Source organism: Atheta coriaria, unplaced genomic scaffold, assembly GCF_025399875.1.
Source record: "Atheta coriaria isolate IRGN ID8LTWV9N9 unplaced genomic scaffold, Caltech_Dcor_3.1 hic_scaffold_1_pilon, whole genome shotgun sequence".
Taxonomy (NCBI): Eukaryota; Metazoa; Arthropoda; class Insecta; order Coleoptera; family Staphylinidae; genus Dalotia; species Dalotia coriaria.
Window position 1 is genome coordinate 6,598,672 of NW_027045443.1, and position 22,014 is coordinate 6,620,685.

Below are 22,014 nucleotides of genomic sequence, written 5' to 3' on the forward strand. Positions count from 1 at the left end.
TCTAAGTCAGTATTTGCTCGAGTGCGTTTAGACGGGTACATATTGAAACATGCTTAGGATAAATATATAACTTAGATTAATTTTGCCAAAAAAGTATTGAGCTATAGACCTCTGGATGAGCTGGCAGCTTAAGAACATTTGTTATTAACAAATACAACACAAAATTTACTTCACAAAAATAAAATAATAACATTTTTGAGTGTTAAATTTTAGTTCCTTTAACTTACATACAAAATTTATTTAGGTAATAACTAATTGTTGAGACTGCAAATGTAAAACATTACCTTCATGAACTTTCAAAGTTACAAATTAATTCACTTTGTGAACACGTTAGCGACCTCTACGAGTGAAACTAGGTACCAACTCGTCCTGCAGTCCTGCTGATTGCGCTCGTGTGCGCTCCAACCTCAAATTATATTTACTAAGTGTAGTGCAGATTTTTAATTTAAAAATAGGAAAATTACTCACAATGAGTAAATACGCGAAATATTCTCATCTAATCCAACAAACCACTGAGTACGCGCGTCGCATGGACCGTCTCAGCAAGCGAATATTCGGTGAAGTCGCCCGGCCCACAAATTCCAAGTCCATGAAGGTGGTGAAACTCTTCTCTGCAGAACCATTCAATCAACGCAAGGATATCCACGGATACTACCCTAGGCACCCTGAGGTAGGTCGCCTTATGATGAACCTGCGCTTGTATGGGTTGTATCGTGACGAGCACGCCGATTTCAATGATGAGATGAAGAGAATGAGGGCACTCAGAGGCAAAGCACCACCAGTGCATGAATTCAAACATCCCAAAAGGAAGGCGTTATTTAAACACAAATTAAGTTATATTAAATTGTAGTAATATTGTTATTAAATAAATTTGTAAACTAACTTAGGTATGGATATTTAGGTGTTTGCTTCTTATACATTACATACTTATTTAAGTAAATTTTTATTAAGAAAATGGCATGAAAGTATTCACTGACTCATTTTTGATACTTTCCGGCCTACATATTAGAAAATGTGGAAAATTACCACCGTTTTACAACTCCTGCTTGTTGGGTTTGCGCTTTCCCGTCTCCCCTTTGAGTTTTCATTAAGACAGCTGACATCTTGCCCTTTCAGTGCTCGATCTGCACATAAATATTGCTTCAAGGATTGTTTTCCTTGATGCTTGAAGTACCAGTCTTCAATATCTGCCTCATTTTGCTCCAGTAAAGTCTCACACTGGAAAACAATTACATTTCTGTACAAAAATGCACAATTTTTCTCTTTAATGCTCACCTGATTCTTCATATTGGTGATTTCCACACTTGGTTTGTCCCACAGCTCATAAGGAATGCCTAATTCCACCTTAACTCCTTTGTCCACCAAGCCATGCAGTGTTTGGAATGTTTGACTCATACCCTTTGCAAATCTAGTGCTATCCTCGCGCTCCTTGTGAATATTATACTGCAGAATACGGTCGCAAACGCCCTCTAAAGACTCAACTAATCTCAGCTCAGATTTCTGATATTCAGTCTTCTTCTTTGGTTTGACATCATCTACAGCATAGCCAGTCTCAATCACTTCGTGTGTCTTGCCGGTCTCCTCCAGGCGATCTTGCAGCTCCACTGCTAATATTTTGCAAACTGTGAAGAAGAATAAAGTGAGATAAACAAGTGTCAGCTTTTAGAGGTTACACTTTACCTTCACATCTATTCGCGTATTTCACGCCTTCGTCCTCTTCAGTAACGCTGGATACGTGCGCAATCCAGACGACGATTAAAAGAAGACTCAAACGCATCTTTTCGACATCATCTTGGAAGACAAGTATTTAAACTACGTGTTTCTGGGCGTAGCGATTAGGATAAGTGAGTAATGACGATTCGATGTACATGTATAACAGTCAGTCTGTGTGACGAGCTGTTTGTTGATGAATTAAAACATATAAACATTTTAGCAATCAACAACCGGCACTAGTGATAAACTGAATAAGGATAACCATCAAGGTGAATAACTTGCATTTCTACAACTTCTGCATATCAGTATAGTGTTCTTTGTAAAGCCGCTAGAGAGCGCTACCGTCATCGAATCTTTGTTTCATTCGTCAAATGTTGGTTATCGGCTGCACACAACATTTTCACAACGGTTTTCCTTGAGGGTTACCGTCGAGTTGAGTAAGTAAATTGCAAATAACTCTTTTGCGGTCCCCGCAGTCATATTATTTGATTGTAAATGCATTATTACGCTTTTATTCATGCGCCCCGACAATAATATACTAACATTCAATTAACCCCACGTAAAACATTTACAATGTGATATATTGATAATATAATAAAGGTACACACACAAATTTGTTGAATGGTTTGCTAGAGGTGTAATAGCATTCAGGCAAGACACACTAAGCCTTGTAGTACATATTTTCATGTAGTTTTCAATGGTTGTTAGAAAACTCCAGAGTGCCATTTCGGCTAAGGCCTTGACACAGGATTTTTAATTCCGGAATTAGTTTGCACGCAGAGCGCGGTTTGGTCACATTGATCGAAGTAGCAGGCTCTGTTTCTACCACCGACACTGAATTACGGTCACGGAAGTGCCGGAAGACAGACTGTTTCTTTGGTTTCTTCTGTACAGGAGCCATCTTCAATCAAATTTTATTCGGTGATCAAAAAAATTACTGGCTTTTAGCGCTAATTGTGATTTGACACTGCCATAAATTTGTTTATTTACAAAGCCTGCTTTTTGCCTATTACAAACTAAGCGTGTTTGTTTATTTATAGTATACGCACGTCCAACCGCATGTGACTTGCTGGCGAAGCAGTTTGTGTAACAAAATTTTGACAAACGGTTTATGTACGTTGCAAGCATGGGAGTAATTTTTAACAGAAACAATGACGTATTCATTAAGTTCCAAATACCCGAACAAGTGCAACTAAATCTTAAAAATTAATAACGAAACACGCCGATGGTATTTGGGGATCATCATTACTTGATGAATACAGGTATTTATATATGGAAGATTAATTTCATTATTTTCATCTATACATAAACACAATTTCAGTAAGCTGTTCAACGATGAATTGTTGTATAGGCACTATGGTTATGGCTCTGTTCTACACATGTGTAAGGAGATAGACTACATATTTTCTGTTGTCAAACACTTCAAAGGAGATTTCAAACTGTTTTCTGCTGATTCCAATATACCAGAAACTCTGACAGTTACCATTCCAAGATTCAGACATGATGTGGTTCAAGGCCACACAATTATTCCGCGCCTTCAGTTAGATACAACAAAAGATAAGATAACTGTTAAGGTGTGCCATGTTTATGATCTGACTAAGTTTTGGTTCCATACTTCTGACATTGAAAAGAAGTTGAGTGACCTTACTAAGCAGATGAATGAATTTTATTCATCTAGTACAAAGTATTATCAAATTGCCACATATAACATGAGGAAGGGCTTATATTGTGCAGTACTGTATGGCAAGCAGTTTCACAGGTGCATTATTGTAGATATGTTGCCTGAATTAACTGATAGTGTTAAAGTTTTCTTCATTGATAATGGAAAAACTGATTACGTAAATGTGAAAAATATACATTTTCTGCATGAGTTGTTCCAAGAACCAAATGCTATGGCTTTAAGAGGTAATTTAACACAGGTAAAACCAGTGGGACTAAATATGCCATGGCCACCAGAAGCTGTGAAAGTATTTGAGTATTTGGTGATGCAGAAAAGCTTACAGGCAATTGTAACAGAAACCAAGGAAGTGGTAAGTTAAGATTATCAATATATTTTTTATTATACCTGAATATAAATTTATTAGGAAAGTGGCGAATATGAATATTCTTTAGATCTTAGTGATCGATCAACAGAAAAATGCGTTTGCATTCATGAAGAACTGATTAATGCTGGACTTGCTATTGACATCAATCAGAAACAAGACGAGGCAAAAGTAACGAATACTTTGCTCACAATGATAAGATGATGCATTTAGTGCCTTCATTTGAAGAATTAGAGTCTGGGTGCGTTCCTAACAGAGAAGACTTGAATATTTTATATCAGATGAAATATCCTCTGCACCAAATTATGCAGAAATTCATTCTTCACTAATGATTTTATGTTTTTTGGATAATTTTTATGTTTGTTTGAGAATTTTTATGTTTTTTGGAAAATTTTTGTTTTATTTTGAACTGTTTTGAATTTGAAACTTTCTTGCAGAAGTTTTGATCCGTTACTGTAATAAATAAAATTTAAATGCTTCCTTGACAAGTTTTAATTTGAGCAATTGCTCACGTTTTTATATATTTTAACAACAATAAATTAAAAATACTTCGTAGTGCGCGAAATGAAACATTTGCGCTAACATCGGATATAATAACACGCGAATAAACAAATGTCGAAACGCGTGTAATCTGAAAGTAAATTTAAACAACATGCTAATTCCGCACGGTCGTCATCAGCTGCTAAGCGTCGTTGTTGCGCGTGTCGTTATCGTACCACGACTTGCGATTGTGATGATTATTTGCAAGCTCGTTGCTGTATTGGATCATATTTTGCTGAAGGAGTGGAATGTCCGTTTCGTTCATCATGCGCGAATCGGGCAGGACATTGATGTGACCGTCGCCTACATCATCGCGAATATCGAGATCGTCAAGATTGATCATGGACTTGAGCCGGCGGTACACCTCTGGATCAAGATTGAGTAGAATTAGTTTGCGTTCAGCTTTGAACACCGTTACGATTTCCTTCACTGCCTGACAAGCTGTGTAATCGATGCTGATGATTGTACGGAAGTCCAACACAATTGGGATTTCTTTGTTACGGTTGGCGATTTTGATGATTTCCGTACGAAAGTATCCGGACGCTGGGTAGTAAAAGCCTAGTTCGGGTTTGATGAGTAGATATTCGTTATCTTTCCCGCACTGTAGTGAAAACATCTTAGCGTTTGATCGAAGAGCTTTAGAGTGCAAAAACTTACGGATCTCACTTCTGCGAAGACCTTTGGCCGCGCCCAGAACTGCATTAGTTTCAGAAGTGCTAGACAACTGCCGATTGCAAGACCGATCTCTACACCGAAGTAAAGACTTAGCAAAAAGGTCCCGAAACCAATCCAGAAATCAAATTCTGAAAAAATAAAGTTTTCATAAACATGAGGATTCTAAAATCCTGTGGAGGTGTGCTTACTATTGTTTCTCCATAGTTTCGGAAGCTCCTGATACTCAATCATGAAAAGACCGCGCAAATAAGAACTGCAGCGATTGTTGCTTTAGGAATGACCTTAAAGCATGGAGTGAGATAACTAAGGGCTAATAGGATCATGGTACCCGCGTATAAACCACCCATTGGAGTCTGCACGTGGCTAGCTTCATTGACAGCGGATCGCGTAAACGCACCCGTCGTTGGCATTGATCCTACGAAGGATCCCAAAATATTCGACACACCCAATGCTATCATCTCCTGCGCCGCGTCGAACACAGATCCGTCGGCTATAATAATATACTTTAGTTTGGTTTCGAAATCTATGAGTTCAAAACTTACAGAATTTCTTTGCAATTGCAACGTTGGCTAGGGTGGCAACCACAGGCACCACGATAATACCGTAGCCGAGGGTGTGGATCATTTCCGAGAAGGTGGTGGTGTCGGTACCGTTCGTGATACTAAATGCGGGCATTTGGAATGCGGGCAAACCCGGTTTGACATCACCCGCCAATTTAAAGGCTTGTCTTCCTACAGACTGCGAATAGAGGTACGCGACCAAAGAGCCAAGAATCACTGTAATCGCATTACGACATATTCCCAAAACCACAACGCTTTGTTCGTCCTTGGATTAGCAAAACGCATTGCGGCTAAGCGCTGAAAAACAATGATTAATTTCCATTAACTACGATCGGTGATAACACAATCAATTACCTTGAGTGCAATTAGAAAGAACATTGATCCAAAACCCAGGACCGTATCGGGAATACTCAGGTACTTCACGTGCGTAAACAGTTTAACGATCAAGTCGAAAACCCCGTGGTTCTCGAAGCGAATACCGAAGATATTCTTAAATTGCGCGATCATAATCACCAGCGCTGTGGCTGAAGTAAACGCTGACGTCACCGGCGACGGGATGAAATCCACAACGAAGCCTTGAAGTGAAAAGTTGAAAAATCAGGTTACGTAAGGTCCAAGGTATAAGTTTTCACCTAAATTCAGCACGCCCATCAACATTTCAATGCATCCGGATAGGAAGGTCAGAAGGATCACGTATTCCATTCCTCTTCCCTGCACATACGTGAGAGTCAACAAAGATAATATGCTACTAGGTCCAATGGACACTTGCTTTATTGTGCCGAAGATGATGTAAGCGAAGGAACCCATGATGGCAGTGTGTAAACCAACGTGTGGGGTTGTTCAGCGATGGACGCGTACGCAATGGATTGTGGAATGAGTGTGAGACCCACTGTGATACCCGCGATCATGTCCTGCAGGAAACACATCTTTGTGTAGTTCGGTAACCAACTAAGGATTCGCAGTCTTTTGTAGAGGAGTTTGCGCATTTTGGAAGGTGGCTGTTGGCCGTCCGCTTCGTGTACCACTGCAACGTGAATTTCGTTATTTTAAAACCACGGGATAACTGTGAACAACTTTACTTTTAAGCTTCTGATGTTGATCGGCACTGGGAAATTGACTATTTTGCACAGGTGCAGGTCGGGCGCATGCCGCTGGCGAGAAATTTGCGAACGGGCGGCGATCACACTTATAAGGTGTCCGCGCGCGCGACGTATCCAGGAGATTTCGCCGTAAACAATTAAATTCTACTTGATTTATATGCGGCCTTCTGTGCAAACAATGTTCGGTAAACACTTGCTGCTCTGAGATAAACTACGACGTTCAATGCCACAAGAGCATTTCATTTTCCTTCGCTGCGTATATTTCGGTGGTTTTCGGAACCCCGCGTACGCGCGCGCCACACACGATATAATTCGTCATCGCATTTAGGTAAATTTTCCAAAAGTAAATTTCCCAACCACTGATAACACCACGCCGAAGCGTCGAAGGTGATTTGATCTGGGGCAGTTCAAACCGCCATTAACTAGAACAAGCTGCAATGCAATATCAGCCCAAACTTAATTCTGTCTTCACCCAGAAGACAAACCAATAATGGCATTATGTAAGTCTAAAAACTGAACTATTTTTGTCCATGACCGATTTAAAAAAACATCCCGCCGTAGAAAAATTGGGTTAAGTAAAACGAAATTCGTCACCATTGTTGGGCATTTCCCACGAATTTAACGGTGGCATGATTCAAACAGAGTACATTTATGAAAGTAGAAAGCAAACAATGCTAAGTAAACGATGAACGAGATAAGCTGATCATGAAAATCAGTGGCAGGAATGATCAAGGACGAGGACAACACCAGGATGTGGGCAATGGCAGCTGGCGCAGCGCAGGATGCGGATTACCGCGCGCGCCATGTTTACCTGCGGAATGGAACAACATGCACGCCGATGAGCGCACACAAAAATACGCGCGTTAATAATAATTAACGCTCTATTTGCACAGCCCGCGTTTATTTGTTGTTTATTAATGGTCCCAGCGCCCCGCTAGCGACGTCACGCGTGGCGAGTAACCACGCGACGGCGCTATAAATCAATCAGTGAATTTCGTGCAACAAACAGAATTCCTCTATCATTACGTTATTAACTTTGACAATCACGAAAAGCTGTATTTCAGTACGAACATATTCGAACATGTGTTGAGAATTTCAGTTATCTGAAAACGATATGAGAAAAACTCGGAATTTTTCGATGACAATGAACGAGTTACCCCAATTGGGTGTTGTTGTGGTATTGGCTAACTAAAATTTATCCAGCTCCCCGAAGAGATGGTGATCTAGGGTCCATCTTGACAAAGACGCAATTTCGTTGGAATATTTTGATTCCTTCGTCAATCTTCTGCAGGTCGCCTTCGATGTCAATCTTCCGTTGTTGCATCTTCAATGTGTCACTGCGCACAGGCAGCATATTCAGCTCTTGAATTTTTCTGCATATCCTGTCACAAACAGAAAAGACAACTCAAAACTTATAACATACTACAAAGTGGGTTTTGCTTACTTTCCCGCAGAACACGAAGAGTTTCCTTCCGTTTGTCGTCTGGTAATATAACGTGTCCAGGAGGGCAGGGGATTGACTTCGGCGGATCAGCAGACCCTACGAGTGCCTCCGATGAATTTACCGATGGCGGTTCCTCAGACTCGCGTCGAGCCCTGATATACTTTGGCGGAACACCTTTCTTGTAGTTGATTGGTAACTGATTGCGGGATAGGACATTATTGGACTTAGCAGGACGCCAACTCTTCACAGCATTAATATTCTGGCGGATGAAATCCAGTTGGTCGGCATTATCAGTCAGAACCGGTTCCGGGTACATCACAGTAATGTCACCGTGCCCATGATCCTGCTGGGAGGGGCGTTTTGTATCCGTATACGTGGTGTCGCCAGTTTCAAAATCCTGAGTATTTGTTTGAATGCTACGATGTGATATATTGTTATTCTGCCGACAAAGAAAGATTTTTTCAAGAAAGGATTTTGTTGGTGGATGGTTGGGTCCTCACCGCAACCTCAGACATTTGTCGGGTACGCAATTCCATCTGATTCCCGGGTCGACGTGACTGTTTCTGTCCGAGTAGTCTAGCTGGGCGGTTTTCCAGTTGTGACATGGATGCGCTACCCGGAACTCTGGGGACAGTCAGTGGGGCAGAATTGCCCCCCATACGCAGTTCCGGCTGGTGCATCGTGCGAATGCGCATCACATTTTCACGTATAAAATTCCGCTTGTGGGGTACCGCTGCACCAATCAGAATTTGTGACTCGTGCGAATTAGACAGCTGGGTGTTTACTTACGCTTGTCCGGAAAGATTCCTCGCAGAGAAGACTGTTTCATCGCGGTAGATTGCTTCTACGTATATTTATCTTCGCTTCTGGTAAGTGTTGCGTCTATTTAATTTGCGTTCAACCCTATAAAACGACCGAAAAGAATGAATTTAATGTGTGTTCGGACGGAGCGAAATCGCGGCTCGTGAATGAATGAGAAAATTCATTCGTGCAAACAGAAAAACAAATGGGTTAGCGACGATGAACTTGTGCATGACTACTGCGATCGCAAATGTTTGTGCACATGTAAGGTTACCATGGTAACTAATACCATACACCCGCAACCCACTATACTACCTTCACCCTCATGTATTCCGCAAGCAATTCGAACTAATTATTAACAAATGTTTATTATTCTCAAAAAAACACATTAATATCCCAGATATATTTCCATTAATTAGAATATAAATAGTCATCGAAACTGCACAGCTACTACTTGAAAATAAAAATAACAAATAAACGAATAGATTATGATAACAAGTGAAATGGGTAATGCCCAGGGAAATATAAATAAGTCTCAAGAGCGACGGTTCAGCGGCATTTGGCGCTGATCTGATCAATGAGGGCATCCACTCTCGCGCTGGTGCCTTTGAAAATCTTTGGGTCGGGTCCAATCATCTGGATGAGCTGGGGTACCTCCTGACGAGAGATCTGCACGAATTTCGCCATCGCTTTCATGGTGCGGAAGAGATTTTCTTCGCTGGGTTTATTCTGGAAGTACTGCAGTAATGCCATGGCCAGTTCCACAGCGACGTCATCAAACACCTGCAATGAGCACACATAAGGTGAGTACTTATGCCCACGTCCACTACCATCTTCTCGATAATTCCGCACAGCAACGTGTAGTAGCATTAATATAACGCAAAGTGTTAACACATGGCCGGATGCCAACGCCATAAAGTTAGAGCTACCGCCGCTGAATGTTGACATTCAAATGTTTAAAAATACGATTTGATGATGTTTTAACGAGCGAAAACAAAATTTGCCACAACGTTCACGGGTCTACCTTCGACAGACTGCCTGCGGGTAGAATCTGACGGATCCGATAATTTTGAACATTTTCTGCGAACAAAACAAGCAACAAGAAGAAACGTATCACAGACAACGCGAATTTACGACAACGCGAAATAGTAGAATAAAAGAGATGTAGGGTAGGGTGACATGGGTGCAGAGGGATAAATAAAGTAACCAAAGAGATACAGACCACGGTTTTACCTCCTTGCAAGCGAGGTTGTGGATGATCGCGGCGCCGCGATCCTGCAGTTCTGGAGCATCAGCCAGCAGGGAGTGTACAGCAACCTTAGTCGTCACCCGAATATTACTCGTCTGTTGACCGTTGTACTGCCATTCAGAGATGTACAGCAGCCATTCAGATGAGCTCAGGTTTTCGAACATATTGCACACAAGGGTGGCAAGCGCCACCTGCTCGTCGAAACCGTGTCTGTCGATGTCAAACGCGCAGTTCATTAGAATATGGTCACGACGATCCTGATGCAGCAGGAGAATCACGTCGTCCTTCAACGCCGCCAACGCCAGGACATTTAGGGTGCGGACTCGCACCTCGGCTGACATCTCCTTGTCATTCAACAGACGACCTTCAAAAATCAAGAAAATAAACACGAGATATGAATACGATGTCCACAATCGACTTACCTATGAAACATAGGAAGTTTTCTCCCAACACCCAGCTACCTTCATCTTCCAACATAAACTTATGCAGCTCCTCCAGAGAAGTTTGTTCTTGAGGGTTGAGTTTACCGTCGATAAGACCCACAAGGGCATCAAATTCGACATTGATCTGCTCGGGAAATACAGGGTAACTGTTTGTAATTATACAGAATTTGGTTGCCTTACATCAAGGCCATCCTTGTAGATGATGGGGGTCGCGATTTTTCTTCCGCTCTTCTTCCTGGCGTTTCTCCTCCTCTTCTAATTGCAACGCCTGTTCAGATGGCAGGGCGTCGCCGTTCACGGCACCTTCTGCCATAATGATAGGTTCCTGTTGGCAGAACATGCAATGTAATACGCTGAAGATGACAATTTCGTGGGTGGAGACGTACTTCTAAATCGGGTGCGAGCGTGTAACCGGCTTTCAGTAACTTTTGCGTTTCTTCTCGCGCTTGCGGTCCTTCTTCGCGAGCTTCTCGTTGAGTCGCTTACGCCGCTCCTCGTTCAGGAATGAATTGTATCTAAAATGCGCAATGGAAACATTCGAAACTAAAATTAACGCAACTGAACGAACGCAAAGCACCACAAACTGAACACGGCAAGCAAAGTAACACACAAAGCGGGAGTGATAAGTTAATCAAGCGCTTCACCAGGGAAAGTATGAGTTGCTTCTCATTGAATATATTTTCGTCTCCACAAGCTTGGCCAGAACGTCGTGAAAATACGGCATTTCTTCACATTCTCATTGGTAACAGGTGAATAATGTACAAAACAAACGACTACTGTCTGACACACAACAATAAACGTCAATGAACAGAGAAAGAGAGATTCCTGAGTGAACGCTACAAGTTGACGATCGACCCACTCGCGATGAGCAAGAACACATCTTGTTGCAATTGACTACACCACCCACAGCCCGAGCAGCGTCCTGTTATTGTATTATCCAACGAAGCCAATCGCTTACGCGCCGGGTAACAAGCATCATTATTGTTAGTTAATTACTACAGCTACTCGGATTTCTGCCCACCGGCCGCCGGCGAGACGCAGCGAAAACATGTCGCTGGCGGCCGGGGTGGCGCACCGCAGTTCAAATAACAACGGGTAATCGTGTGCTAGCAGTAGCAGCGCATGTTATATTAAGCGGTTGGCGTTATTATCGTGTTCGGTGTGGCGCAGTGCGGCGCTCATTTCTCGCCGCGCCGGCCGGCCGCCCGCTCTGACCTGGCTTCTTCAATCTGCGTGTTGAGGGCCTCCAAGTCGGGGCTCTCGGCACGGGTGCGTGCGCCCTGCTCGCTGGCGATCGGTCGTGCGCTCTGCTCCAGCTGCTGGACTAGTGGTAGTAGCAGGCTGTTGCCCAGGCTGGTCTGCAACACCTCGTTGGGCAGTTCAAGAATATACTTCGGGATCCCCTTGCCACACAGGAACTGCGCAAGCTCGTCGGAGAAGTTGTTGCAGTTGTGAGAGAGCAGATTATATGTGGTCGGGCTGCAAATCAAAATGGCGGCTAGCGAAACCACGAGTCATCGCTAGTGAGCTTGCGCACTTACCCGTAACTGGTGTCGCCCAGGCCGTTCAGGTACTCGATGAAGACAGGGTATGGAATCTGCGTGTCCCCAAGGATGATCTTCTGCAGGGTTGGCCAAGCGCGGTGGACGCCTGCAACGAAGAACGCCGAACAAAGTTAAACAATGCGTGCGGAGCGCGCGATGCCGGCGAAAGTTGTGAGGGCGCGCGCGCTACTACCGCCGCCGGTGACCAACGCGGGGTATTTTTAGCGGCGGGCCAAATTTAGACACAACTCAAACAAGCCGGCCAGCCATCTACTACAAACAACCTCAACTAATCACGCCAGTATATTTAGGCGGCGAACTCACAACGCACTCGTGACCGAATTGTGCGCAGGAATCTCATCAAGAAGCCACCGACAAAAGCAATAAAACAATCGTGTTATGCGGAAAACTATTCCTACTTGGCAACGACTTTCATACGCGTGGGATTTATTGCAATTCAACGATACATGCATGAAATAATATCTATTAATCTATTTAGTTTGGTTAGAAGCATTAATACAACATGCATGAAGCTAAAATAAAACTGAAAATGGCACAGCTTGCGTAAAAATACGTAAATCAAAGCAATAATCCCACGTTTTTCGGCAACCTGGCGAAAACATGACCTTTTCCGGTGCCAAAATCAATTTTCATGGTCAAGTAATACTTAATCAACAACAACATTGAACAATTTCGGCAGCAATACTTACTGGTGAGCAACTTTCCACACCGGATGATCCGAAAAATACTCGCGTTCATAAACGATAATTGACGTGTGCCAGACTCCATCAATCTTTTTACCTAAAACATAGTGAGAGAATTACTAGAAAATTCCATTTGGATTCAACTATGCGTCCATCATAACCTCCTCTTAATATAGCTACAGAATATATCGTCTTACCGATGAGGATCGGTGACATGATAGCGGCCATGCCCTTCGAGAGGTCGTAGATGTAGAGCTCTACTTTGTTACTCGCCATCTTCAAGGAGTACCTGGGTGTTGAGGGATTGATGGGAGCGCGCGGTGTGCGCTAGATGCGGATGGAGCTCGACGATGACTCGCACGTTCAGTCGACCTTCGCACGCGTTTGGAACTGGCGTGTTTATTCACGTTCACTTTTTATCTATGTTGGTAGCTACCTGAGGGGATTCCAACGGTCTGGAACGCTCGTGGGGCCACGCGTTTCGTTTCCTGACAATCCTGTCTATCGCGTCGATAGTATGCGCCCTTTGTGCGCTTACTATGTCACTGGGTTACCGCTACTTTCCCGCTCGCGCGGACTGCAACAAAGAGGGTGCTTTGGTAAAGACCGACCGGGTGTGGGGGTGCGAAAATCGTGCTGGAATGCGCATGCACGATGCACAAAATTTGAATGGCGGTTATTATGTGCTGTGTTAGCTGATTTCTAGGCAACGGTTAATTTTTTATTCATTGTTTTCTAATAGCTTTGGTAGCCATCTTGACTTCCGTTGGGAATTCAATAGATAATAGATTTAAATAAGTCATTACCGGTTAATCAATAACAGCTAAATAGTTTATTAGTTGAATGAGAATGAGGCGTTGTTGTTGAATAATTGAAATTACCTGCGGAAAGTTTGTTTATGTGTTTGTTGTCACACGTCCAACGGCAACAAAGTTGTTGCACTTTCTTTGAGAGTTCTTGCACCAGCCGCTGACGGTTTGTCGTTCGCGTGCGGGTACTAGCAATGTGCACTTAGTCGATTAGTACGTCGAGAGCACTGGCTGTGCGCTAGGGAAAATCCTTGCAGCCGATGGGAATCTGAATTTTCGCCTACATATTTTCTATAAATATTTAGGTGCGCGCAGGGCCGCCTTCGGCGCTCGGTCGAGGACAATACGTAAGGTGAGTGGAAGCAGAGCGTCAACGTACCACCATTTTATTTTTTACTCATTTATACAAATAAAACGGGAAACAATAAATTGTATAGCGTTTCAAACTAATCATTTACTGTTGATATTACGACAGTTATTGAATTTGATTATAATTTTGTGTCTGCATAAAAATGTTTGCATTATTTGTGTGTTTCTAAAGTTTACGGCGGAAAATTTGTTGATGCGGCCATGCTGTGCTTACCTGAATGCATCGCGCGCGCGAAAACGCAAAACCGACGTCCGCGCGGAATTTGTACCAATAATAGCCACACAAAACGAAAAACGCAAAACGCGCAGAAATGAGAAACGTTACGTGTGCTGGGGCGCTGAGTAAATAGTGTCACCGGCTATAAATACACGTGAATTACGCCCAATCAACACAAACACGAATTGAAAGGGTTTTTCTCGAAATTTGTATTGCAACACATATTAAGTGCTAGATAAATGTGGTAAAATAACGAAATTCCTGAAAACGTTCCTGCGTTTGTAATTTTAGAAAAACGTTGAAGAACATTTGGAATGTTTAAAATTCCACAGCAACATTTGTTGCTTCAATAATTAAATACTATATAAATTAGTAGTTTATATAAAAATAAGTGAAATATAAAGAATGTAGCATTGTTTTTGGAACAAATTTTATTTGTTTTAGGTATTCCCAAAAGTTTTATTAATTTGTTTGTTGAGTTGCATACATTGCGAGAAAGGTTGGTGGTTGACAAACCTGCCGCCTGGCACCACGCAGCTGACGTGTTTTTGATTACAATTCCAAGACGGAGTCGCGCACAATCTGCAAGCATATAAATGAAGTCGCCGCTGGATTATTAAAAGTTATAATTAAACCACGCCATAATGGAGTATTTCCGCAGCGGTTTAAAATCAGTGCTGGGTGCCCCGCCGCCAGAAACCCAACCGACCGGCGCCGAAACGGTAAGTCTTCACCAACGACGTCCACATCTTCAACCTCTGCATGTTTATCTCTGAAATTCTTTTAAAAATATCAGGTGGATCGCTTAGTCAACCGTGTCACTTCCTCTACGTTGTTGGAAGACCGTCGTGATGCTTGCAGAGCACTCAAAGCAATGTCCAGAAAATACCGCCTTGAAGTAGGCGCCCAAGGCATGGATGCTCTTCAACAGATCTTGGAGATTGATCGCAGTGACTGTGAGATTATTGGCTACTGCCTGGACACACTTTGCAACATCACCTCAAAGGAGAAATTTAAGGAAGAAGCAGATGAGAGGGTAAACAACATGAATCTTGGTGAACAATTCACTGAGATGTTTGTGAAGAACCCACACAATGTGGGTTTAGTCTTGGGCTTTCTAGAGGAGTACGATTTCCGCGTGCGTTGGCCAGCGGTGAAACTCCTCACATCTTTACTTGCCAGCAAACCTAAAGAAATACAGGATATTATTCTAGTCAGCCCAATGGGCGTCTCTAAGTTGATGGATCTACTGCAAGAGAACCGTGAGGTGATTCGCAATGACGCTTTGCTACTTCTTGCGCAACTCACCAAGAGTAACGCGAATATTCAAAAATTGTTGCGTTCGAAAACGCCTTCGATCGGCTGTTCGACGTCATCAAAGAAGAAGGCTTCATGGAAGGTGGTATTGTTGTCGAGGATTGTTTGCTGCTTATGTTGAACCTCCTCAAGAACAACACAAGCAATATTAACTTCTTTAAAGAAGGCTCCTATATTCAACGGCTTGCGCCAATGTTTGAGATTCCTGAAAATGTCGAAGATGTCGGTTGGAGTCCGCAGAAAGTTTCAAACTTTCATTGTTGTCTGCAGCTGGTGCGTTGTTTGGTCTCACCGAACAACCCAATACAGATCACATCATCATCGCAGAAAACAATGCGGAATGCGAATTTACTCGAAGCGCTGTGTAATATTTTGATGGCATCCGGCGTGCCTGCGGATATTCTCACTGAAACGATTAATACGGTAGGAGAGGTGATTCGCGGCCATCTTGCTAACCAAGAATACTTTGCAAATGTCACTGCGCCAAGCAATCCACCACGTCCTGCGATTGTGGTGCTACTGATGAGTATGGTGAATGAAAAGCAGCCGTTTTCTTTACGTTGTGCTGTCTTATACTGCTTCCAGTGCTTCCTTTTCAAGAACGAAATTGGGCAATCGCAGGTAGTGCAAACTTTATTGCCGAGTTCAGTAGCAGTGTCTACCCTAACAACAGGGCAATTATTATGTGGTGGGTTGTTTAGTCAAGACGCATTGAGTAATTGGTTTTCTGCCATTGCGCTGTCTCACTGTCTGATTGAAAACCCCGCGCAGAAGGAACAACTAATGCGGGTACTCCTCGCGCCTAATCTTGGGGCACAACCGGTAACTCTTGTCCATCAAGCTGCAACTTTCCTCCAGCAAACAAATAAATTCCAGGCGAAACTTGGTATTTTGATGCTGCTCGCAATGTGGATGGCGCACTGTCCACCAGCTGTGCAGTTATATTTGAATGTCCCTGGGGCGGTGGCTTTTCTCACAGCTCAAACATCAGCCGATGATTATGACAACAATGAGGAATTATTACAAGGGTTGTGTGCATTTTGATGGGTTTGTGCATTGCTTTTAACGACAACACGGTGGCAAATTATTCACGGGAGAATCTAAGTCAATTGATCGAAAAACGCGTCACGATGGAAACGTACGCTGCGAAATTGAGTCTTATTTCGCGGCACGAGGTGTATGCAAAGGCAGCAAAGCAACCACAAATTCAAGCTAAGGACGGCAGTGAATTACTACTAGAGTTTGAGTTTTGTAAACTCTTCAAGGCACTAGAAAGCGTTATTATGAACGCGTTAGGAATGCAAAGAGATCTTTCGAATGGTATTTCCGAACTCAGTTTGAGCGATCGCGAGAACGCATTGCTTTGCAATATAAAGACTTGATTCGCGAGCAGGACAAGCGATTCAACCAACTACAAAAGGACTATGAGGTGGCAAATCAAGACAGAGATCTGTTAAAGGTAGTTATAATAAATTGAACACTAAACACTTTTATTTATTTTTATTTTTCATTCCGCAGGCTGAAATTGAAGAACTGAAGTTATTAAACGCGCAATACAAGGACGAGAACACAATTTACAAGGCACAGATTACTACTAGTTCTGGCACATCTCAGCCAAATGTAAATGTGAACCTGGATCACTTCCATGAAACCATAGCGCGATTGCAAACGGAGAATGCATCCAAGACCGGCGAACTGGAGATGCTTCGCAAGGATCAAGAGGATCTGCTGGAGTTGTTAAGCGACCAGGATTCGAAACTGAATGCATTTAAGGCACGTTTGCGGCAATTGGGCGAAAATGTTGACGACTCCGCGTCGGAAGGCGAAGCGGATAACGCTGGAGTTGAGCCTTGAACGAGGAGCCATTTATTTTATACTGGAACTGCACTATCGGTATTATTTTCAAATTATATTGTGAATTGTTTCGTCATAATACATTTATGTCACCACATTGATCTATGTAAATAATTTAATAATACATTAATTGTATAAGCTCAACATATTTAAAAGAGATTTTCTTCTTGTAAAAACACGGGAACTCAAGCAAAGACATGTAAAGAAGGAAGAAGAGTGTGATATCTTCGGCTGATCCGTAAAAGTGGTGGGGTACGCCGCGCAAAATACTGTGGCATCCAGGCCCTTTGTTATATTAGATTTTTATTCGCATCATATCTTCCCTACGTGTAAATAAATAAACGCTGACGGTCGATTAAGCATAAAATATTTACGAGCGGCTCTAATTGCGTTTCTAAAATAGATAATCGATTGTTGTTGCTGTAATGCAAAGTTTTCGGTCGCTTGCGGTAGAAAAAAATTAAAATTGTGTAAATCATGCTAACTTGATGAAGCTGGCGCACTAAATGAACACAGCCAAGTTTTTAATTAGTTTGTAGGCGTTAATGCAACGCAGCGCGTTAACTGCGTAAACCGGCAATAAAACACTTAAATTTCATTCAGTTTTATTGTATGCCGGCGCGACAGGCGTTCACTGGAACCGTGACTTGGGAAATTTGAACATAATCGTTGTTTCTACTCATATAGATTTACCGAAATGATAACTTTCGTTTGGTTTACTCTTTATCTAAAATAAATTTAGTAACACACCCTTGCGGCGGTAGATAGAAACCTAAAGCGACGCCGACGCCTCAAATTGGGCACGCATGTCATGCGCGCGTCGTCATCGCGACGCCTCCGACGGTTTGTCGATGTCAACCTACAGCGGGGACCGCAGGACAGACACACAACTCTGTGGAACGCTTGCAGTGCGATACGAATACATTGTACGAATAGAAGCAGTCGGCAGCGGGACGCGCCGCATGCACGCGACCGACAAATATAAGCGGAGCGCGCGTCGACGCGTTTATCAGTGCGCGGCGCCCGGCCGGCGTGTGCAGTTTGTGTCGAGTGCTGTAGTGCGATGGCTGGCAAGGGAAGAGGAGGCACGGCGCCGGACGCCGACGCGCTCGATAAGACCGACGGCATTCATGTTAAGAGCGTCATTCCAAAGAAACGGTAACTATACGAACGTGGGTGGGCCCACTATTACTCATTCACAACTCAATTAACGATTATCCGTTCACCCGGTCTTTCCTGCCACACTTTTGTTTACATACAATACCATTGAAAATGTGTTGACGCCTTGCCGCACTCGATTCGAGATTGCATCTTATTGATTCTAAGTTTACTCATTCCGAAACCAATCAATCGTTGTGTTATCACCAAACACACAGGTTTTATTTGTTTTACTCACTTATCTGTGATCATTTGCTTCATAAAACGATTCGAATCGAGACTTCCGGTGGGAATTTGAAAATCTGTGTGACGTGCATCTTCGAGGAGTTGAAATTGTTGAAATATTTATACACGAGTGAACAGATTCTGAATGCACGCCCTCCGACCGGGTGCACAACGCCGCTTGTATTTTATTTTTATCGATTTTCTACACGCCGTACTCCGTTCTTTCCATAATGTGCATCAGCTTCTAATTCAACCCTTCGTAGTGGTGGTACCCCAACTATCGAGTCATTCATCCCCACATGTGTGTAACACACGCGCGTGTCTGTTCATTCTCATGCATGATATATTAGAAACGAAGAGAATGTTTTTATTTGATTTTATTGCTTGCAAAATGTTTTATTCCGATGATTCATGATTGTTTTCTATAGAATTTGACCTATTGCTACACACCATGACATCACACTACGCCTTCAAAGATGAATAATTTTCTTGTGTTTTGTTCTTGTGTAAATTAACTAGTTTTATGCGTTTTACGATTATGATATTTTTTCCGTTTGCGTTAACTCATAATTGTCTCCAAATTCGTTCTGCTGATTACATTGTAAAAGCAAACTCCATTAACTCGCACATGTTTTAATTAATTGTATTCTTAACGTAGGCAAGAGTTACTCAAATGGAACGGCTGGGGCTACCAAGACTCGAAATTCGAAATTAAAACGGCATCATCCATTTTACCGGCGACCGGTACCCGATTGGCGAATTACAGTTGCCATATTTCACGCAGTTCGTCCACGATACCTTTGCGCTTGATTTAAAGAAACCCGCTAGAACTGCGCAGCCGCTACCGACTGAAGACGCGTACCCATCGCGTATCACCAGCGAACACATAGAACACCTGAAAAGTTAGGAGTGGACTATTCTATAGATGTGGTGGATCGCATTGTGCGAGCGCACGGCCAAACTTTGCACGATATTCAAACCTTGCGTGAAGGTAAGTTTGAACGTATCCCCGACGTGGTGGTATGGCCAAAGTGTCATGGCGATGTGGTCCGAATCGTGGATATGGCCCATCAGAACGATCTGGTTATTATTCCCTATGGCGGTGGGACAGCGGTTTCCGGTGCCGTGGAATGCCCAGCACGTGAACCACGTTGTATCGTGGCGTTGGATACGTCCCAGATGAATCGCATTCTCTGGGTGGACCGGGAGAATCTTGTGGCTTGCTGTGAAAGCGGGATTGTGGGACAGGATCTGGAGCGGGAACTAGGGCGACTTGGATTTACAACTGGTCATGAGCCCGACAGTTACGAATTTTCTAGTCTTGAGGTTGGGTAGCGACGAGGGCGTCTGGAATGAAGAAAAATGTTTACGGTAATATCGAAGATCTGGTGGTGCATGTCCGCATGGTGACACCCCGCGGAGTGTTGGAGAAAAACTGCCAGGTTCCTCGCATGTCCTGTGGACCAGATTTTAACCACTTGATCCTTGGAAGTGAGGGTTGTCTCGGTGTTGTCACTGAGGTGGTATTAAAGATTCGCCCGTTGCCGGAATGTAAACGATTCGGATCGATTGTTTTTCCTGATTTTGAAGCAGGTGTACGATGTATGCGGGAAATTGCGAAAGAAAGATGTCAGCCTGCGTCTGTGAGACTGATGGACAACGAGCAATTCAAGTTCGGGCAGAGTCTCAAAGCGGTACCTGGATTCTTTGCATCAATTAGCGACGGGTTTAAGAAATTCTACGTCACCAAATTGAAAGGGTTTGACGTGCATAGCATGTGTGTGATGACGCTTCTCTTCGAGGGACATCGGAAAGAAGTGGAAGCGCACGAAAAACGTATCAATGACATTGCCGCCAAACACGGCGGATTACCCGCAGGAGAAACAAATGGTCTTCGCGGTTACATGCTCACGTTTGTTATCGCTTACATTCGAGTAAGTTTCAGAACATTTTTCCATTCTTTTAGAGTTTAATTGATTATTTTCTACAGGACCTGGGGTCGGAGTATAATATTGTAGCTGAGTCCTTTGAGACATCTGTTCCATGGGATCGTGCTGTACAACTCTGCAGGAATGTGAAACACACCATCGCACGAGAATGCAATCGTCGCGGGATTACGCACAGTCTGTGTTCCTGCCGCGTGACGCAGACTTACGATGCCGGATGCGTGATATACTTTTACTTCGGCTTCCGGTACGGGGACCAACAAGATCCAGTGCGAACATACGCCGAAATTGAGGATGAGGCACGCGAGGAGATCATCGCTTCCGGCGGAAGCATTTCTCACCATCACGGGGTGGGAAAACTGCGCAAACGTTGGTATCCTGCGACTGTGAGCGAAGTTGGCGTCGGCCTTTTCAATGCCGCCAAGCGTGAGCTTGATCCGCGCAATGTGTTCGCAATTGGAAACCTCGTCGAGGCCAAGTTGTAATCGAGCACCCCACGCGCGCGAAATTTGCGCGCAGCTCATCAAGTACAATTCTTATAAGCATCGATGTTTGTAAATTGCCAAAGGGAGTGATGTTAGTTTAATTGAGGATTTGATGTTGTAATTTTTGGTGCCCATGTGTGATTTCTACCCAGGAATGGCTGCTACTTATTTTAAAATTAAGCCGTATTATAAGTTCACACCGATTTACACGAACCAGAGCAATACGAGTATTTTATTTGCATCCAGCGTGTTGGCGTACTTTTCAATTTGCGATTTGTACTCGATTACGACACACAATAATTGCGCACCAAGCAGTGTCGACTAAACGAGTAGGTTACAATTTTTGTGAACATGCACATTGTTATTCTCATGTTCGTGTCGCATAATAATAAACAGATGTGTTTTCAGTATAAGTACAACACACAAGTAACAACAAGTCAATTGTTTGACTCGCAAATAATTAAACAATTTGTTTGACATTCATTATAATAATATTTTCTGTGTTTCTCAAGAAAAAATATTAAATTTGCGTATTATTTCAAAGAGTTTATTCCATGTGGGATTCCTGTGGAGTAAATTAGGTTGCCTACCATGATTACACGAATTTACTATTACTTGACATGTCCGGCATCTAAACAGGTTTGTCGATAAGCGTCCCGGACGCAACACACAAAAACATCTGATTTATTTACACCATGAGTAGAATTTAACATTCTTAACTTGAATCTCTGAATGTGCGGGTGGTGTGATTGGTTTTATCAGACACAAGCATGATCTCCATTTGTTTTGACGTGACGTAATCGACCACAACAAAACGAC

The 22,014-nt window shown here is 43.0% G+C and overlaps 7 protein-coding genes, 1 long non-coding RNA gene and 1 pseudogene across 9 annotated transcripts; 5 read left to right on the plus strand and 4 right to left on the minus strand.

The window, feature by feature from the left end:
* Positions 1-359: 359 nt before the first annotated feature.
* On the plus strand, positions 360-882 carry mRpS33 (mitochondrial ribosomal protein S33). The gene has a single exon (XM_065316989.1). The coding sequence runs from the start codon at positions 470-472 to the stop codon at positions 848-850; it is 381 nt and encodes a 126-aa protein (XP_065173061.1). The 5' UTR covers positions 360-469; the 3' UTR covers positions 851-882.
* A 44-nt stretch (positions 883-926) lies between these two features.
* CNPYb (protein canopy b) lies at positions 927-2,007 on the minus strand. Its single transcript, XM_065316942.1, is given in 4 exon segments — positions 927-1,086; positions 1,089-1,218; positions 1,276-1,622; positions 1,681-2,007. Coding segments are annotated over 4 exon segments (627 nt in total). The 5' UTR covers positions 1,778-2,007; the 3' UTR covers positions 927-1,033.
* LOC135803385 (tudor domain-containing protein 15-like) lies at positions 1,988-4,232 on the plus strand. The gene is made up of 3 exons (XM_065316979.1): positions 1,988-2,150; positions 3,065-3,743; positions 3,798-4,232. Exons 2-3 carry the CDS (start codon positions 3,093-3,095, stop codon positions 3,957-3,959), a joined length of 813 nt encoding a protein of 270 aa, XP_065173051.1. The 5' UTR covers positions 1,988-2,150; positions 3,065-3,092; the 3' UTR covers positions 3,960-4,232.
* Positions 4,233-6,873, minus strand: LOC135793865 (sodium-independent sulfate anion transporter-like; annotated as a pseudogene).
* Positions 6,874-6,896: 23 nt separating this feature from the next.
* Positions 6,897-7,790, plus strand: LOC135803449 (uncharacterized). The gene is made up of 2 exons (XR_010550799.1): positions 6,897-7,130; positions 7,192-7,790. It is a non-coding gene; the product is annotated as an uncharacterized lncRNA (long non-coding RNA).
* Positions 7,515-9,133, minus strand: LOC135803329 (uncharacterized). 2 transcript variants are annotated; one of them, XM_065316932.1, is made up of 4 exons: positions 8,864-9,133; positions 8,575-8,807; positions 8,050-8,513; positions 7,515-8,003 (listed from the first exon to the last, which is right to left on the minus strand). In XM_065316932.1, the coding sequence occupies exons 1-4, from the start codon at positions 8,901-8,903 to the stop codon at positions 7,826-7,828; spliced, it is 915 nt and encodes a 304-aa protein (XP_065173004.1). In that variant the 5' UTR covers positions 8,904-9,133; the 3' UTR covers positions 7,515-7,825. The 2 variants fall into 2 exon arrangements, with proteins under 2 accessions (XP_065173004.1, XP_065172995.1); XM_065316923.1 differs by having other exon boundaries at positions 7,838-8,012; positions 8,075-8,513; positions 8,864-9,131.
* Positions 9,134-9,227: 94 nt separating this feature from the next.
* LOC135803267 (uncharacterized) lies at positions 9,228-13,860 on the minus strand. Its single transcript, XM_065316867.1, is given in 12 exon segments — positions 9,228-9,658; positions 10,109-10,488; positions 10,547-10,691; positions 10,748-10,775; positions 10,777-11,082; positions 11,783-12,046; positions 12,109-12,187; positions 12,190-12,217; positions 12,822-12,856; positions 12,859-12,912; positions 13,013-13,392; positions 13,697-13,860. Coding segments are annotated over 11 exon segments (1,632 nt in total). The 5' UTR covers positions 13,092-13,392; positions 13,697-13,860; the 3' UTR covers positions 9,228-9,424.
* A 778-nt stretch (positions 13,861-14,638) lies between these two features.
* Positions 14,639-17,525, plus strand: p115 (General vesicular transport factor p115). The gene is given in 6 exon segments (XM_065316859.1): positions 14,639-14,932; positions 15,007-15,541; positions 15,544-16,566; positions 16,569-16,886; positions 16,889-16,986; positions 17,046-17,525. Coding segments are annotated over 6 exon segments (2,388 nt in total). The 5' UTR covers positions 14,639-14,854; the 3' UTR covers positions 17,382-17,525.
* A 712-nt stretch (positions 17,526-18,237) lies between these two features.
* Agps (alkyldihydroxyacetonephosphate synthase) lies at positions 18,238-21,738 on the plus strand. Its single transcript, XM_065317432.1, is given in 6 exon segments — positions 18,238-18,539; positions 19,423-19,478; positions 19,481-19,663; positions 19,666-20,085; positions 20,088-20,698; positions 20,755-21,738. Coding segments are annotated over 6 exon segments (1,806 nt in total). The 5' UTR covers positions 18,238-18,444; the 3' UTR covers positions 21,196-21,738.
* Positions 21,739-22,014: the final 276 nt, after the last annotated feature.

Coding starts and splice junctions, on each gene's coding strand:
- mRpS33 (XM_065316989.1), top strand. CDS start 470: ATGAGTAAATACGCGAAATATTCTCATCTAATCCAACAAACCACTGAG.
- LOC135803385 (XM_065316979.1), top strand. CDS start 3,093: ATGTGTAAGGAGATAGACTACATATTTTCTGTTGTCAAACACTTCAAA. Junction 3,744..3,797: donor TAACAGAAACCAAGGAAGTG/GTAAGTTAAGAT, acceptor TAAATTTATTAG/GAAAGTGGCGAATATGAATA.
- LOC135803329 (XM_065316932.1), bottom strand. CDS start 8,903: ATGAAACAGTCTTCTCTGCGAGGAATCTTTCCGGACAAGC. Junction 8,514..8,574: donor GACAAATGTCTGAGGTTGCG/GTGAGGACCCAA, acceptor CTTTGTCGGCAG/AATAACAATATATCACATCG. Junction 8,004..8,049: donor CAAAACCCACTTTGTAGTAT/GTTATAAGTTTT, acceptor CAGGATATGCAG/AAAAATTCAAGAGCTGAATA.